The following is a 16,689-nucleotide window of genomic DNA, read 5'->3' on the forward strand; positions in this document are numbered from 1 at the left end:
TCTTCCATTCCAGGAAAACAATGGGCACTGTATGACCACTGCATATTTTAAGAAAATAAAATATTGTGCACTCTTGCCAGGGTTAATGTCTGACGAGAGCAGCACTCAACCTACGACCAATGCGTGCACCGGTGCAGTCGAGCGATAGCCATATCAGATTCCTCGGTTTTTGCATTTAACGTATTGTCCACTGTCAACCAATGATAGCAACACCAAATTCCAGAACGTCCTTCGAAACTGTTTAACTCCCTTAAACGAGGTTAACTTGTGACAACATTTATTGTATGACGATATCCATGTTGAACTATGGACAAACTATGTACAGATGATCAAACCTTTTGGAAAGTGCATTACACATGAGCGCGTGCTCATTTCATTCGTTAACTTGTCAGCCAGCTGGCCAGGATTGGGCAAAGATGTTCACTTTTCATACAGGAAACCGGAGAGCACAGGCTTAGGTATTTGTTGAAAATGACGTATACATTAAATACCTCATACTCTCAGAGATCAATCTAATTTGTAGAATATATTACACCAGTACTACAAGAGTTAATTTCATTTTTTTAATTAAATGAAATAAAAGCACAAAAGCTGAGTTGCTTACAGCAACAAAACAAATCAAGCCACATAAAAGCAGTGCAAAGGGTGGTTTACTTGAAAGGCCGTGTCTGTTTTGGTTGTCTTGTGAATGCGCGTCAGAAATTCTCCAACCACTTCTCATTTTAACCCGAATCCAATCATCTGTGAACATGCATCCTTGAAATACAACCCAGGGCAATCATAACCACCATGCATGGTTATAGTTGTGGCCACTTATCTGCCATCCGCAAGCATGGGAATTATGTTGAATGAGAACTAGAAAAACAGAATTGTAAATGTGCTACTCAGTGCAGTAACATGAAGAGTACACACGTGGCAGTTCAATGCTCATGTACACACTTTAGTACAATTAATATTTAAAAGAGACCTTAGATTTATACAATTCTACAGTGAATAACCGTGTTGCTGTTGCGATTGACGGGAAGCCCACCTGGAAGTAATCGTATTTTAAAAAAAAGTTGAGAAAAAATGGCAACTTAAAAAAAATCAAATTGGCCCAAAATGACACCAAATCTGTTATTTACCAGCTTAATGGCAATTTATATATAATTACAAATAACTCTGATTAGACAACTCATGCTTAAAGTAAAAGGCAGCAATGGATAAAAAATTGGATAACGCCGCAACTGAAGCCCAAAGGCCTTAACATTTAACTCACGAAAATACAATACATGTAAATACCAATGGGCACTGTAGTTTATCCGCAATGAGATGTAGATTATCGATAGCGTATGACATTCATTTTATAACCACAGCCCTTTTGTCCGTGCTCTGTTGGTTACATGCTTTCACCACACCGTGTCTTTCATGGGTTCCTTATTTTTACTATACTTCACTGCAATGGTCAGTGAGGGTAGTCGAAGAGAGGGACCGAGGACCAGTTCAGATATCGTTGTTAGGTTTGCCGGTCTACCCCCATTACATGACATGACACCTGTGTGTGTGTGTGTGGGAATACTGAAATATCTATTTTTTTTGGAGGTAACAGACAATTTTGGATACAGATGTTTTGTTTATATATAGTATGAAATAAACAGCATGCAGGACGGCAGGACGGAGTTGCACAAGCCCTAATAAAGACAATATACGTTACATCAAAGCAAATATATTACTGTCACATCCAGTGATACCTATAGCAAACCACTATAGTTATTGCCGTGGATGGCATTATCATAACCCGGTTACATTGAGGAATATGTAGTCAATACACGTGTTTAAGCTGTAAGTACATTGTCTGAACAATCCTGTTACTGCCGTACTGCGTCCATATAGCACACTGGGTGTTCCAATCCTTGCTTACATTCTAATCTTTAAAGCATTTAAGATGCACTCCAAGCAAGTTTTTTTCTTTACTGCTGGTAAATACATTCAAAATATAGTTGCAATATATATGGTAATCTGAACAATACATGCTTTGTCTAATCTACATGGACATGACAAAAAGACACGTCAAAAACGTTAAAAGTTTAAGAAAAACAAGATTTGTGAATCCACAAATAATCTTATACAGAGTAGAATCGATTACATTGCGATACAAAGACACGTCTTACAATATCTATGGCTTTTATCTACACATTTTTTTTATATCACCTTTAATGACTTCTTCTGAGACCGTTTTGTCCTGCCAGGCAGAACTAATGTTACACAGCTTGTGGATAGGCACCTATACAATCCCATCTTGAGCTTCATTTCACCGCACAGCTGGTTACGGGATTTCTCCCCCCCCCCCCCCCACCAAAGGAACGGGAAGTTTAGGGATTGCTCCACTTATCATTATTCCTAAATAAAAACCAGGGAACTGCTTATACTTGCAGGACACACAAACATTTCTTAGTTTATACAATAGGCTACTCAAACCATTGCTCGTTTGCTTACACTGCATAAAGGCGTTACTCCTTCACCGATTGTGAAGTTAAAAGCAGTGAATGTTTTTTTATTAACTCTAGTCATTACAGAAAATCGCAAAGTACCTTTACTGTAAAATTAACTCAACATTTCTTAGGAAATCTCAATTTCTTACGATGTGGCAAACCCCTCTCCCCCCCCCCCCCCCATTGCAAACAGCATCATAGGCACGTAGAAGCCATGCAGGGTTGTCACACCAGCCACCTTTGTCCCCATCCTGAAGCAGACATTAACAGGTTCAATACAGGTCAAGGGAGTAAAAGTAAAACAATCTTTTTTTTTAAAAAGCTAATATAAAACCACGTACTGTACAATATGGGGGCAAATGAAAATAATCTTTGAGGCACATTCAAATAATACTTTTAGGAACTCACAGCTTGGAAAATAAAAGGTGGAAGGAAGAAAGTAAGCGATTGTTTTACCCAAGTATTTCCAAAATATTCCTTGATCCAGAAAACCTTATTATCAAAGCATGATGGTTCTGCTTGCAGTGTTTGGATAATTCCAAAATAGAGTGTTTCCATGCCTGGAAGAAAACAATAACCTGGAAAACCCCACCAAAGTTACAATTAGAGCTTACATTAAAAAACCCCATCCAAAGCACTTGCTGCAATACCTTATTACCCTGCAGGTTTGGTATCTATCTCATGAACATGATGATCCATGTGGCATACACCCACCCCACCTACATTATCGTGGTTTTGGACAAACTTACATGACCGAATTTCTATATTGACAAATTCTAGCGAGTAAAAAAAAAAATCAAACAAAAAATCCTAAAGTGTACTTAAAAAATATATTTTTTAAAAAGCAAAAAAAGTGTAACTTCCAGTCACCTCTGTCAGCGTTTACATTCTAACCTTGGACAGTAATCTATGCTCATACTGGAATCAATTGCAAATTATTAAAAGAGCAACACCTTCCTAGCTTAATAGGTTTCCTACTTCAATTGAAAACTCAGGTTAATTAGCAAGAATGCCATAAGGATTACCCATGTACAGGTCAAAAATTGAATCAGCACTCTGACCCAGCAGTGTGGAGGGCTCCACATATCCTGAAGGAGACACCTGCTTCTTACTGCCACAAGCCTCGCATCATGTGAGGCTTCTGGGTTTGACTGAACATGGGCTCGCTCCAGTCTAGCTGCTGTCACATGGTCACTAACTCCGTCCATTGCCACCTCGGAGACAAAATGTGGATCTGAAACTGAAGGGAATTAATTATCTGTCTGTGGTAGTGCAATGATGTGAGGGTGAGTGTTGAAAGAGGGTAGTCGTTAAGCAATGAGTAGGTTATTGGGCATGCATAAATCATAAATGAATAGAATATGCCTAATAGCCAGATCTGTCCTCACACTTCATCATTCTCTGCTCAAACTTCTCCTCCCCATCCAGGTCTTCCTTTCTTCCAGAGGCAACTTGTGTTGTGGCTCAGTTGTTCTGGTACATGTGCGATGCCGGGAACGTTGAGCACGCCTGTCCGTAGAACTGGCTGTACAACGATTGGCCCTGCATGCTGCTCGAGTAACCCTGCAGCCGACAGTCATGAGAGTGCACACATGGCTTAGCTCACACCGAGGGCATAACTGTAGTAAAAATGGACAAAAGTGTACACGCACATTTCAGTTTACACGTAAAACATACAAAAATATATTCAAAAATATTTGTAGCTGCATTATTTGTAACCTCACGCAATGAGCTGTTTTGCTTGCAAGGCATGCGTGTTTAGCCAATATGGTGGAGACTCCGTGGTACTCACAATGCCACTGTTAGGCAATTCGGCATGCCCACTGTTGATCTCATACTCGGGCGAAGACATGGTGAAGACTTCATGCGGATGCGCCAGCTGCCCTGAGTGTGGCGACATCACTTGACCTGGATGCTGGGGGGTCATGTGAACTGAGTGAGGGGAAGGTATGTGTGCAGAGTGAGGCGAACCTATACAGCTCGAGTGTGGAGAAGTCGCGTGATTTTGTGGCTGAGAGATCATGTTGCTTGAGGACGGAGGGGAGCTGTTTGGCTGCGTTGACCTGGCGGATGGAGACGAAACAAACGTCAAACGTCTCGATTCAACAAGAAATGCAAACCGTGAATTTCAATAAGCTTAATGTTTATCTGCAGCAGGTGTACAGCTGGTGCTGGCAACACTTACACAGATATGAACTGGGTTTTGATGTAACCAGGTTCCTTTGGGCCGATTTCCATTGGCTCAGGAGGAACTGCTCTCACAGATCAGGGAATCCAAATCATGAATGAATGCACCGACTTCACCTCTGTTCACCGCAACTCAGCATTACAACAGCAGAAGCTGATGCAGCTTCACTCAGTGACATCACCAAAAGGGACCGACACGAATATAGAGAAGCATACGTAAGCATATACGGTGCACAGAAGCAGTTAGTTGGCAAGATGGCTGCTGCGCATGCAGCCGTTCATGAAGGTAAGCATCTTTCACAGGCGCATGTGCCCGTGCCTCTTACCTGTTGGTGGAGCGTAGTACTTCCCAAATGCTTGGTCCTTGGGCACGTCCGGGTACAGGTACTGGAGTGGGTTTGTGGGAATATTTTGCTCAGCCATCACCTTGTACGTGCGAATGATGTCAGGAAACGACACCGCAGACAGCTGCTGCTTGGTGTAGGGCTCTACCGAGTTGATGGGCTTTTCGCCTGCACGCAAACGCATTCCCGTCCAGCAAATGAAAGGGAACTTGTATCACTCGCATTGTTAAGCCATTACAGTTTCATCAATTCTGTATTCTTCACGTTACTGTGCACAAAAACGGCACTGGGTGTGGGTGCTTAAATCTTCTGAGTGGATATGCAACGGTTTTTCTGTCATGCCATCTTGCGGGACCGTTCCCTGATACGTGATATTACGTCGAGTGTTATGACAGTTCCAGGTGTAAATGTTCTTGTCACATGGCAGGAAGCTACCGTCTCTGCTCTGCTCCACCCAGGTGAAGGTGATGCCACCGTCTTTGCTGCTCTCGCTGAAACGTAGCAGGAAGGTGCCCGGGGACTTCTGCTTCAGCAGCTGGCGCTCCCTATCCTTGCTGATGAAGCCCATGATGCAGCTGTGACAGCAGGTGCCAGGAAAAGGTCACGCGTCCAACAGACAAAGAGGAAAATCACAACCAAGCACTTACAAATTATATGAAGGAGCCTTTGTTAACATTCTGATATCCAATAAGGAATGCCTGATATGTGGTGGAATAAAGGACAAATAGCTGATATATTATATTCTTGGTTCTTTTGGAACCAAGAATATGAATCCCTGCAGTCACGAAAGCTTTAAATCAAAGCCGATATATTCGTTGACTCTGGCTACTTCCTTATCTGAAATACTGAAAAAATGAGTTTATTTACAAATTAAGTGTCGGGTGTGTAGATGTGCCATTCTGTAGTGACAATGCAACTTTACTCTAAATTATAACCCATTTTTTTTTTAAGAATCTGTACATGTCGGTCACTCTTTCCATTTGTCAGAAACAGCGAATAACACTGCCAGTGACACTTCCCAAATAAAGACATTCTTAATAGAATACAGGAATTAATAGCCTAGGTATGTCAGGTGGGATGGTGGGATGAGGCCGAACCCACCCGTCATTCCACAGCGTAATGAGATGCTTTTTCACGAGCTCCAGGATGCCATCCAACCACAGCCAGAACGAGAAAGGCTTGTCTGGCAGATTCTCCTGCAGACATGCGAGAAAATATGTAGTCACATGTGTGCATTACCCAATGTTAAAAATAAACTGCAAGAGAATTGCTTGACTGAAGGGTAGGAAATGTTTATTTCAACTGGAAAAGAAAATGGACGACGCAGCCAATGCACAGCATAATTGTGAATACGCTCAGATGGTGACTTAACACGGTGCCAGAGACACCCAGGAGCAGGTGGTGAACATACCTTGCAGAACTTGGCCCAAGGAATGTGGCACTCGCAGTAGTTGACACGTGGGCCTGCCAACAAGCAAAGGGGCACATTAGCTATCCCCCAAAGGTAACCAAACGCATTATCGACTAAGGACTTTCATATAGTGCAGTTGTGTGTGAACGGTGTGATGGTGGCGAGAGGCACAACCATACATAGCTGTGTTTTACGCATCAATGTGAGTTTGTGCGTATTATGTGTAATGAACATTTGTGAAATATGCAGATCACACGTGAGAGTGAGCCTCCCCAGAACACTGCACTGCATTCGAGCTGCGAGGTTGCTCTGAATGTTGCACGCGATGTGCGCGTTGACTCTCTGTGTGCGTCTTCTGACCGAGCAGTTTCTCTGCCAGAGTTGTCAGCTGCTCTGCGTTGAGCCCTCGTTTCGTACAGGATGAGAACTGCCAACTCAGCACCTCGGAGAGTTGGCTCCACATCGCAGGTGGGGGGCTCGTGAAGAAGCTCACGTTCTGCAGAAGCACGCACACATTTACGTGAATACGCATACATCCAAATATACACGTGCACACAGGTGCCTATGTTTGTGTGCTTCTCCGAGTAATAAGTTGTTCATACATAGAGTATGGAGGCATATCGTTACAAACAATAGCAGGATATAAGATTAAGTAAACGATTTAGGTATTTTAAAAGTTGATGATTAAATAGCCGAAACACATTAATCATGAAATACAATTTTAAAACACGTGAGTGCATTTGTCGAGTACATTCAAAACATATGTGATGCAAACTTGTTGACCTGCAATTATTCCCAAAATTCACCACAGCAGTACTTCGGCATACTTTTGCACTTGCTCTCACCTTGGGGTCATTGGTGAGCATGTTGTACCAGAGGACGGACGCCCATCCCGAAGGCAGCTGGCTCACATTAGAGATGACCACCACTGGCAGTGAGCATGTCTACGAAGACAAAGATCCCCCCGCATAGCCTGAACAGACTGCAGGGACAAGTGCTGCTCATGAGCACTTATGAAGGTCGGTAAGGCACACAAAGGGGGTGGGTGGCCAGCACCACAACGGTTGCTTGTCTCCCTCGTGGCGAAGTATTTACGCATCGCACTGGGTACTCATTTGTATGTATGGTGAACTTCTTTCACACCGTAAGTAGCCAACTGTGCTAATCAGAGGCTGAATCGACCTCGAGAATCCCCAAGACCAGTTCAGTTAATCGTCACTGGTGTTGGCCGTGAGCGAGAATCGAACTCGGGTCACTGGGTTCGAAGCGCGGCACACTAACCACTACACTACCAAGTCTACAGCCACTACACACACACTTTTTGCGTGGGACACCAATCCTCACTTTTGCTCTGCTGACAGCCAACAAAAAGTCTGAGCTCACAGATCCTAACACACTGAAATATGCTTTACAAGTTGAAGTTTCCAGACATTTCACCGCTGGCTTTTTTCCACTTGGTTTACCTTAAAATGAAATGTTGCCTCATTATAAACGGGTGTTTTTCAAAATGTGGTGTCTTCCACACATGACCTCGTTTCATAACTCGAGGCCAGGCTTGCTTCTGCCCCCATTGCAACAGTTCACACATGGAAAAAGTATGAATGGATTTTTATTAAAGTTGGGAAAAGAGCGGTCGTGAAGGATGAATTTATACTCTTTGGTTCTATTCAGTAAAGTCACGTAGGTAAAAAATAAAACAACAAAAATCACGACGTTTCGGCCACCGAATAGAACCAAAGAGTATGGATCCTTGCAGTCACGAAAGCTTCAAATCTAGAAAGGATGAATTTCTCCACGAGTACTGCAGCTCAGATTTGGTTCAACAATGTTGTTTAAAGTCTTTTGACACCACACTCGTGCCCTATTAGTGTGCAAAGGCAAAACCAAGGGGTAGCTACCTCCAGCTCGATCTTAAGACCCTGGTGGAACGTCTGTGTCTCAAAGGTGAATGTGTGCAGCTCTTCAGTAACGATCAGAGGAGCCTGTGAGATGGACAGACCGACAGATATACAAACCAACAGACAAGTAGGGATTATTAAGATCCACAAGCTATCAAAGGGTTAGTGCATCATTAATCATTCTCGTCATAGTCGTATCTAATATCGTTGTTTTAAATGTCCGGCTGATATTCCATTTAAATCATTTATAGGAACAAAAATTGGCTTTATATAACGTATAAATGCTAATGTATGTTAAGATTCTGTACAACATTGCAGGCATGCAGATTATGGGGCACAAAAGATGCTTTTAGTCTAGAACTGATGGTAGTAATCTCCATTGGGGTGACAGGCCAGGGGATGTCATGAAGAAATGGTGAGGAGGTAGCAGGACAGGAAGCCAGAGAAGCAGAGCCAGACACGAGAACTCATTTCCTGATTGTTTCAACCTTTTCTGAAAAAGAGGAGTTGTTCCCATTTGAAAATGGATGGATTAGTAGAGGAAACCGGGTTCTGGGGATGCAGGAGGAAATTAATCGTGATGAAATGCATTTAGGGTTTCCGGAATTTTGTAAGGCATTGTAAGAAATTATACATCCCTCGCTCAGTGCGCACGCTGCGAAAAGGGAACCAAAAAAAAATCAATAATATTAATGTGCCCCGCACACAAGGCTTCATCTTCCCCATAAACGAGGCGTACAATCGCCATCATCTGTGTTAACCTGAGCGCAATGAAGCGACTACCACCTACACTAAATTTCACCTCATTGGTGCGACCACCAGCCGAAGACTTCTGTTCCTTCAGCTGCTGCGGATCACAAGCGAAATAATTTAATTAGAACAGTTTGCAACCTTTACAGTCTCATTGGGGCAAGTGCCCGCCTGTGTGTATATTAAGTGCCTCCCACTCAGCCCCCCCCCATACCAGGTGTCGGAATTCCACAGACAGGCTGCCATTGTTGGACTCCTCCATATTCATCACTTTGGTGTTTGTGCCGAGGATGTTAAACTTCCGGCAGCTGTGAAAGAGGTTCAGGGTGGTGACCAGAGGAAGTTAGAACGAAACAAAAAGTGAAAATGTATTCCCAAAAAAGAGGGTGCCTTCATGAATTTTAGGCGTATTTCAAGTGAATGTCCCAAGCAAATTTACTTAAAATGTTTGACAGTTTTACTCTTAATGTACAAGGATATTTACAGTCATCAATAATGTCAAATTGTATAGCCTTTGCTTCAACACTGCTGTCCACTTATGTTGCAAAAATCACCAAGACGATGTTCAAGTCAGCCCAACAAATGTTATTTTATTCATGCTTGTTCATACAGGAAATCTGTACTGAGTCTCAAAACTCTTTTTCGGGATGGTCCTGCCAATATGAAGACTGGTAACAAATAAATGAAGACCGCATGAATAGTTTCCATGAATCTTGTGCGGCAAGCGTCATAAATTGAGCATGCACTTCCAGTCACACAAGTTGACAGTTCGGCAATAGCAAGCGCACCCAGAAACACTCATCCTCACTGCTCTTACCCTTTAATCGGAGGCCTGTCCACGTCCCTGCAATAGCAAAACAAAACCCGTTACACTCTTATTTTCACGTTAAAAGACAAGATTATGCAAGGTAGCGTAGACAGCCGGCAGTACGAGAAGACTGCCCGCGAGCGGTACCTGTCGATGACGGCCTTCACCTTGAGCTGGTAGTTGAGCTCCACAAGCTTGACCAGCAACCTGCAACACAGCCGCTGCTCAAAACTCTCCCTAAAATATAACCTTCTCCAAGAACGGAGGAGCATGTTTGTAATTCAATGCCCAGCAGGTGTGGTAGGCCGACCATGTAGATTTCTGTATCTGCTGTGATACACCCAACCTGCTGGGTTGCAATGTGGCCAAAGCGTGGCAGTATAGCAAGTGGGGGTGTGAAACATCCATGGAGATTTTAGTGTTATCCCTTTTGTATGTATGCTGAACTTCTTTCGCACTGTACGTAGCCCAACCATGCTAATCGGAGGTGCGGTGGAAGGAAAAAAAAACTAAACAAAAAGACATTCTAAAGAAATTAGTTTTCAATCTAGATTTAAAAGTGAATAGCTCCGGTGGCTTCATAATATCAGATGGAAGAGCATTCCAGAAGGCCGCAGAAGCACATTTGAAAGCACTCGGTGCAGTGACCGTCTTTGTTCGATGGCTCGTCAAAAGTCACTGTGAGAATGACCGTAGTTCGTGCGATGGTCTATGCTCCTTGACAAGACCAGCAAGGTATTGTGGTTCAACTGTGGCAAGCACATAGGTTATCTCTAGGTGCTCTGGTTTATTTGTACATGGGGAAGACACGAACGAAGAAACGGAATAATATGGTTTCCCCCTTTTTTTCTGGCAACAAAATTGAAACCTTTTTACAAGGATTCATGTCTGCATTAACAACAATACCTGCAGTCAAAATGCAAACAAAAAACATACTATGATAAAATAATAAATTGATAAAATAACACAATAATATTCTCACGATGTTTCGGCCACAACACAAGCGGCCTTCATCAGGTGAAGGGACGAGACTGTCTGGAGGACAGCGCTGGAGTGCTGTCCTTCAGACAGTCAATTTATTATTTTATTCTCATTCTACGTGACTTTACCGAAAGAACCAAAGAAGATGAATCCTTGCAGTCACGAAAGCTTTAAATCGAAATTTATACTATGATAATATATGCATTGTCCTTGAAACTGATTGGTCCACATCAAGGGACAGCTTTCTTTTGAGCCTCGACCCAATTGGTGCTCGACCAGATGACGAGCATCAATTGACGTCATCTGGTCGAGCACCAATTGGGTCGAGGCTCAAAAGAAAGTCGTCCCTTGGTGTGGACCAATCAGTCTCAAGGACAATGCATATATTATCATAGTATGTTTTTTGTTTGCATTTTGACTGCAGGTATTGTGGTTAATGCAGACGTGAATCCTTGTAAAAAGGTTTCAGTTTTGTTGCCAGAAAAAAGGGGAAACACCCTATTATTACATTTTTGTACTGGCAAAGGAGGTCTAATGATGAAGAAACGGAACTTTCCATAAAAAGGCCAAACACTCAATGAGGCTTTCCTACATAACAAACCATTATCGCTTCTAAGCAATTTTAAATCATGCACACAGTAAGTAGCACAGCTCTCTCTTACAGAATAAGATAAAATGCGTTACTCTCCTATCGTAATTTGTATGAACTCATTGAAATGTTAATTAACATTGGGTTTTCTTTTTACACTGTTGCTCAAATGGGTGCGAGTTACCACAGTGATGAGGAGTGGGGCGAGTCCCAACACTACGGATATAGTGTGCAGGGGCTCACCGCAGCTTCACGGTGAACTGCACTCCTGTCTTGAGCACAAGTGGCCGCTGTGGGTGAGTCGGCATGCACGGCTGGCGCTCCACCACAAAAGAGCTGCACACATTCCATTGACAAGGCGGAGTGCACCTTCAACATGAACAGTCGACACCAACGTGGTCACCAATAAAGCCTGACAGCATGCCCTCGTGCCTTGCCCGCAAATTCTCTCCCTGGTGACAGACTATGGCAAACGCTTTTATCTGACAGAGGTGCAGTCTCGGTGCTTGAGCCAGGTGCCACAGATGGAAAGATGCCCTTGACTGGTAGGGCCCGTATTAAGGCATTACCGAGTCTTCCTAACGTTAAAGTAACAGTTGCAGTGTACCCGGTGCTTGTTTTTGGGGCGGCCCCTATGAAGAATGGCATCATACTTTCTATCCCCATCGCCTATTCAGCCCACTCTGAGACTCGAAACCGTACTGTGTACCAGGGCCCCTTGATGCCTCAATCCAACCATGAGGTCTGTCAATCGTCTCATCTACTGCGCTGTGCCTTCATTCCAATCTGCCTGCCCAGGCTTCCGTCCCGAGTACGCACCTCTTGACGAGCGTGATGAAGAGTTCGTTGGTCTTCTCTTCCAGCACGGGCCGCATGGCGGGGATGGGGTCTCCGCTGTAAGACACCTTCTGCTGCAGCTCGTCCAGCTTTTTGAGGTGCTGCCGCACCTGCAGCAGGCCCTCTGACAGGGAGGTACACCTGGTGGGTGGGCAGAAGAGGATCGGGAGCATGGTATCTTGACAGCTGCAGCGCAAACCCATTTACATATATCAGAAATCAGTATACCGAATTTCATACCCTTTGACTTAGACAAGTGGAAGTGGCAAAGGTGTAAAATTACATACCCGATATCTGCAGGTAAGGCTGTATTAAAATATTTATGGAAGATAATTATATTCATATCAATATCAGAGAGCACAACTGCCCAGTTAATTTGAAAGAGCTAAGTATAAAGAACACATTTTCACCTACCACCTTTACTGAAACAAAAAGAAGAGTAACTCAAAGAGGTTGACATTTTTCCAATGTATTAGTTTGGAATGTAGTACTTAAAAAATATTGAAAGAAATACATTTTTAAGATGTGTTTTTACATGTTATATGTCTTTGGTATTCTAATTCAGGTATTAAACAATTCATCAATATACACATTATTTTGCATATCTGTTTTGCATAAACAAAATATTTATGCTATGTAACCACATTGTTCAACTGGAGAAAAGCTACCTCGTTGGGCATTTCCCTCATTAAAACGAAGGTTAAAGTTTCTTATCCCAAGCTGCAATGAGAAAATAAATGTATATGCTTTTTTCAGACATTGGCCGTGGCTATTTCACCAGTCTGCGGTAAAAGATGGCTATCATGACGGGGCGCGATCTCCCCACGCCAGCCGCTTAGTCACGTGGAAATGTTTGTGCGCCACGGAACATTTGGGGTGGCCGCCGTTCGGGGCTGGCCCCAGCGCAGCAGCGTCATGGCACGTATTACGTGGCAAGCGACCGCCCACACACAGCACGCAGCAGGGCACTATCGCTGCTCGCCCCTGCAAACGCGGTCGTGCCTCCTGAGCCAAAACAGCATATCCCCCTACCTTGGTGGCGAGCCGTTACAAACCACTACGTTTCTAAACAACAGCCTCCGCCGCCGGAAGCACAGACTTCGAACCCACTCGCTTACACGTTTGTCAATGTCATGGAAATTGTGATAAATAACAATGTGACATTTCATACAGTGCTCAAAAGAAAAATACCAAGGTTACTGGGTTGTTTATTTGATCGTAATTATCACGCTTGTTTGCCCACGAAAGCCTCAGGAAGTCAAAAGTCTTGTTAGGAGGAACCTGCCAAGTTTTTGCACAAATTAAGTAATTTGCAGATAACTTTTCAGCACTGGGATATTTGGGCCATACCGGTTTTTTAAATTAAATGTTTTGACAAAACAATGTTTTTACCCAAGCCCTAATCAACAAAATGCCATTTACACAGTACTAGTTACAAGTTAAGCAGCTTAGATAAAACCAAACACAAACTGACAAGGATTGTAATTACATGCATATGGAAAATGTATGAATATGAACTGCTGCATCTTGTAGTTAAATCATAATTTATTTATGGTAGGATACCAAATATAAAACCATGAAGACCTCTACACAATTAAAATATTCATCATAACATGTAACATCATTCATTGTAGGTCTCCACCAAAGTGATGCAGTAAATTAATTAAAACCCATCCATGAGAGCAGTGTCAATGGAAGCATCTCTCTTCATAAGAAGGATAAATATAACTGGATTGAAAAACACATGTGTGTCTATATATATGAACACATGTGTGTCTATATATGAACACATGTGTGTCTATATATTTATGAACACGTGTGTATATAAATGTGGGGAGAGGCAGTGTAGCAGTTAGCATGCTGCCCGATGAACTTGGCGACCCGAGTTCGATTCCCGCTCACGACCAATACCAGTGACGGTTATCTGAACTGGTCTTGGGCCTCCCCTAGGTCGCCTCAGCCTCAAGTGAGTACCTGGTGCAGTTTGTAACCTTGCCACTGCGGAGACAAAGGCAGCACGGCATGGTGCTGGCCACCCATCCCCTCGTGTGCGTTCAATAGGTGTTCGCTAATAGCACTTGCACCAAAAGTCTGAAGGCTTTATGGGGGTTCTTTGTTGTGTTCAAACACAGTTCCGAGGGAGTGGGTATAGATGCTAACCAGCTCTGCAATTGATCCAGGCAGGTGTTGGGAGGACCGCCAATGCAGGCGATCTGCTGGCGTTGTTTCCACTCCTTCAGTTCATCGTTGAGCACGGCAATGTGCAGCGACTCCATGAGGCCCAGCAGCTCGCCCGTGCTCTTCAGGAAACGCTGTGTGTAGCCACAAAAAGGGCAAGCGTTGTGAACAGCCGCCCGTAAACTCGCGCAGCAAAGCTGTTTACCAACGTTATCAACACTCTGCTGTCACAGAACCCCCATGCTTCCTCAGTAAACTCCAGGAAGCCTTTGATAAACAGCCAAATGGGTTTTTGTGGGCGTAAGGGGTAGTGCGCCACTAACATCGTTAAAACGCAACACTTTCACCCAACTGTTGTTAAAATAAACACCCAATGGACACACGATAAGTAGCTGGAGCAAAGGTGTTTACTTGTGGACTCACAGGCCTGTAAGCTCTCTGGGGAAGAATCAAATCACACTGCCTAAATTTTCTGGTTTGATTCGGAGCTGGTAGTACGGTACACAGCTGTGACATGCTTTCCGACGGGTGGCTGTACCACCATGTGTGAGCAGTACAAGACGGTGCCCATGCCGAGTTCGCACCTGTCTGCGCTGGTCCAGATCCACCAAGATCTGCTGCAGCTGCTTCATTTCCTGATTGCGGTGTCCGTTGACGTCCATGGTCTCTGCGCGTACACAACATAGCCACCACTGTCAGCACACACGTGTGTGGGCATCGCACTAAGTGCATGGATGTCCTAAGTATCTGAATCAGTGCAAGCCATTTGTGCAGGAGGGTAAGGGCAATGTTTGTACATGAGATACGGCATGATAAGAGGCCCACCTCCATTTTGCATGGTCTTAAACTTGAAATCAAAGTCATCCTGAAAGTCCTCAAGATTCTTGATCTCCTGCTCCATAGTCTATCAAACACAAATATGCACACCGAGACCGGCAGTGGTGAGCATGCATGTCCGGTTAAAATTATCAGGGGACCATTCAGAAAACATGGATAACACTTTGTGGTGGTCAACAGTCATTGTATGGAGACACTAGTTACTGCGATAAGAATGTGGAATTTTAATCTATGACTTAGGGCCATCAACGAAGATGACCACTCATTTGAGTATAAGGATATTGCTTTTTTCGTATGAAAAAATAAGAACAGGTTTTACCCTTTCTGGCAATAAAACAGGTTTATATTTGGTGTTCAAACAACAAATATAAACCTTTTGCAAGGAATATTGTCTGCATTAACCACACGTACTTGTGGTGAACATGCAAACAAACATGCTCTAATATATGCATTTTCCTTGAAACTGATTGGCCTACACCAGAGACAGCCTTCTTTAGGGCCTAGTCAGACCTGAGAATGCCAAAAGTGAACAGAACAAAGATAATGCCACTATCAGAGCATTTATGGCTCGGGGTTAGCAGCTACAAAATGGGACCTTTTTGCCAGTATCACAGTATACAAAAATAAGAATAGGTTTTACCCTTTCTGGGTAAAACTGGTGTTTGAACCTCTTAACACCAATTTTATTGCCATTAAGGGTAAAACCTATTCTTATTTTTTTATCCTTTGATACTGGCAAAAAGGTCCCACTAAAAAAAAATTGGTTTGTTTAAGTAAATAGATTTAACTAAACACGTAATATAGACAAATGGGTTATTGTAATTGGCACACGTGTGTACAATGTCATTTTAAGTTTCAGATGCATCATTGTTTTATTTGACTAGCACACTCCACGGCGTTCGGGGGCGCACATAAGCAAAGTGCCAAATGCCTGGCTTACCTGCACACGCTTGCGCATCTCGTTCATGTTGCTCTCGAGGTGCTTCACCTTGCTGGGAATTTCCATATGTTCATGTCTCACCATGCCACCCATCTGACATGTCATATGGACAAGAGATCAGGGGGTTATGCTCTTTGGTTCTTTTGGTAAAGTCACGTAGGCATAAACAATAAAATAAGTTAGTGATTAAATGCAAATTACATTTATTTTATTATTTCTACCTACGTGACTTTACCGAAAGAAGCAAAGAGTATGGATCCCTGCAGTCACGAAAACTTCAAATCAGGGGTTATGTTTCAAGCGTGATCGATAAAGAACGAATGATACAACTTGCACTCTAACAAAGTCCACGGTGTTGTTAATGTACCAATTTTATTAAATGCTTTAATTATAAAAAGGGCGTTTAGCTTTTAGGGCACAGTGGAACATTGTAATAGCTACGTAGTCTTCACAAATAA

At 43.2% G+C, this 16,689-nt stretch overlaps 1 protein-coding gene across 1 annotated transcript in view; it reads right to left on the minus strand.

Annotated features, from left to right (window-relative positions):
- Positions 1–549: 549 nt before the first annotated feature.
- STAT1 (signal transducer and activator of transcription 1) overlaps positions 550–16,689 on the minus strand; it is a 28,649-nt gene continuing 12,509 nt past the window's right edge. Inside the window, exons 6-25 of the mRNA XM_032946256.2 lie at positions 16,232–16,324; positions 15,280–15,358; positions 15,039–15,121; positions 14,437–14,588; positions 12,259–12,417; positions 11,683–11,775; positions 10,017–10,076; positions 9,879–9,905; positions 9,276–9,369; positions 9,114–9,158; positions 8,312–8,395; positions 7,259–7,357; positions 6,774–6,909; positions 6,414–6,466; positions 6,104–6,198; positions 5,438–5,577; positions 4,985–5,170; positions 4,657–4,723; positions 4,264–4,534; positions 550–4,034 (exon numbers count right to left, since the gene is read on the minus strand). Of these exons, the coding sequence (XP_032802147.1) occupies positions 3,936–4,034; positions 4,264–4,534; positions 4,657–4,723; positions 4,985–5,170; positions 5,438–5,577; positions 6,104–6,198; positions 6,414–6,466; positions 6,774–6,909; positions 7,259–7,357; positions 8,312–8,395; positions 9,114–9,158; positions 9,276–9,369; positions 9,879–9,905; positions 10,017–10,076; positions 11,683–11,775; positions 12,259–12,417; positions 14,437–14,588; positions 15,039–15,121; positions 15,280–15,358; positions 16,232–16,324 (2,115 nt within the window). The 3' untranslated portion in view covers positions 550–3,935. The remainder of the gene's footprint in view (positions 4,035–4,263; positions 4,535–4,656; positions 4,724–4,984; positions 5,171–5,437; positions 5,578–6,103; positions 6,199–6,413; positions 6,467–6,773; positions 6,910–7,258; positions 7,358–8,311; positions 8,396–9,113; positions 9,159–9,275; positions 9,370–9,878; positions 9,906–10,016; positions 10,077–11,682; positions 11,776–12,258; positions 12,418–14,436; positions 14,589–15,038; positions 15,122–15,279; positions 15,359–16,231; positions 16,325–16,689) is intronic.

The sequence above is a fragment of the Petromyzon marinus genome, chromosome 4 (genome assembly GCF_048934315.1).
Source record: "Petromyzon marinus isolate PM22_M1 ecotype Great Lakes invasive population chromosome 4, UKy_Petmar_22M1.pri1.0, whole genome shotgun sequence".
NCBI classification, from domain to species: Eukaryota; Metazoa; Chordata; class Hyperoartia; order Petromyzontiformes; family Petromyzontidae; genus Petromyzon; species Petromyzon marinus.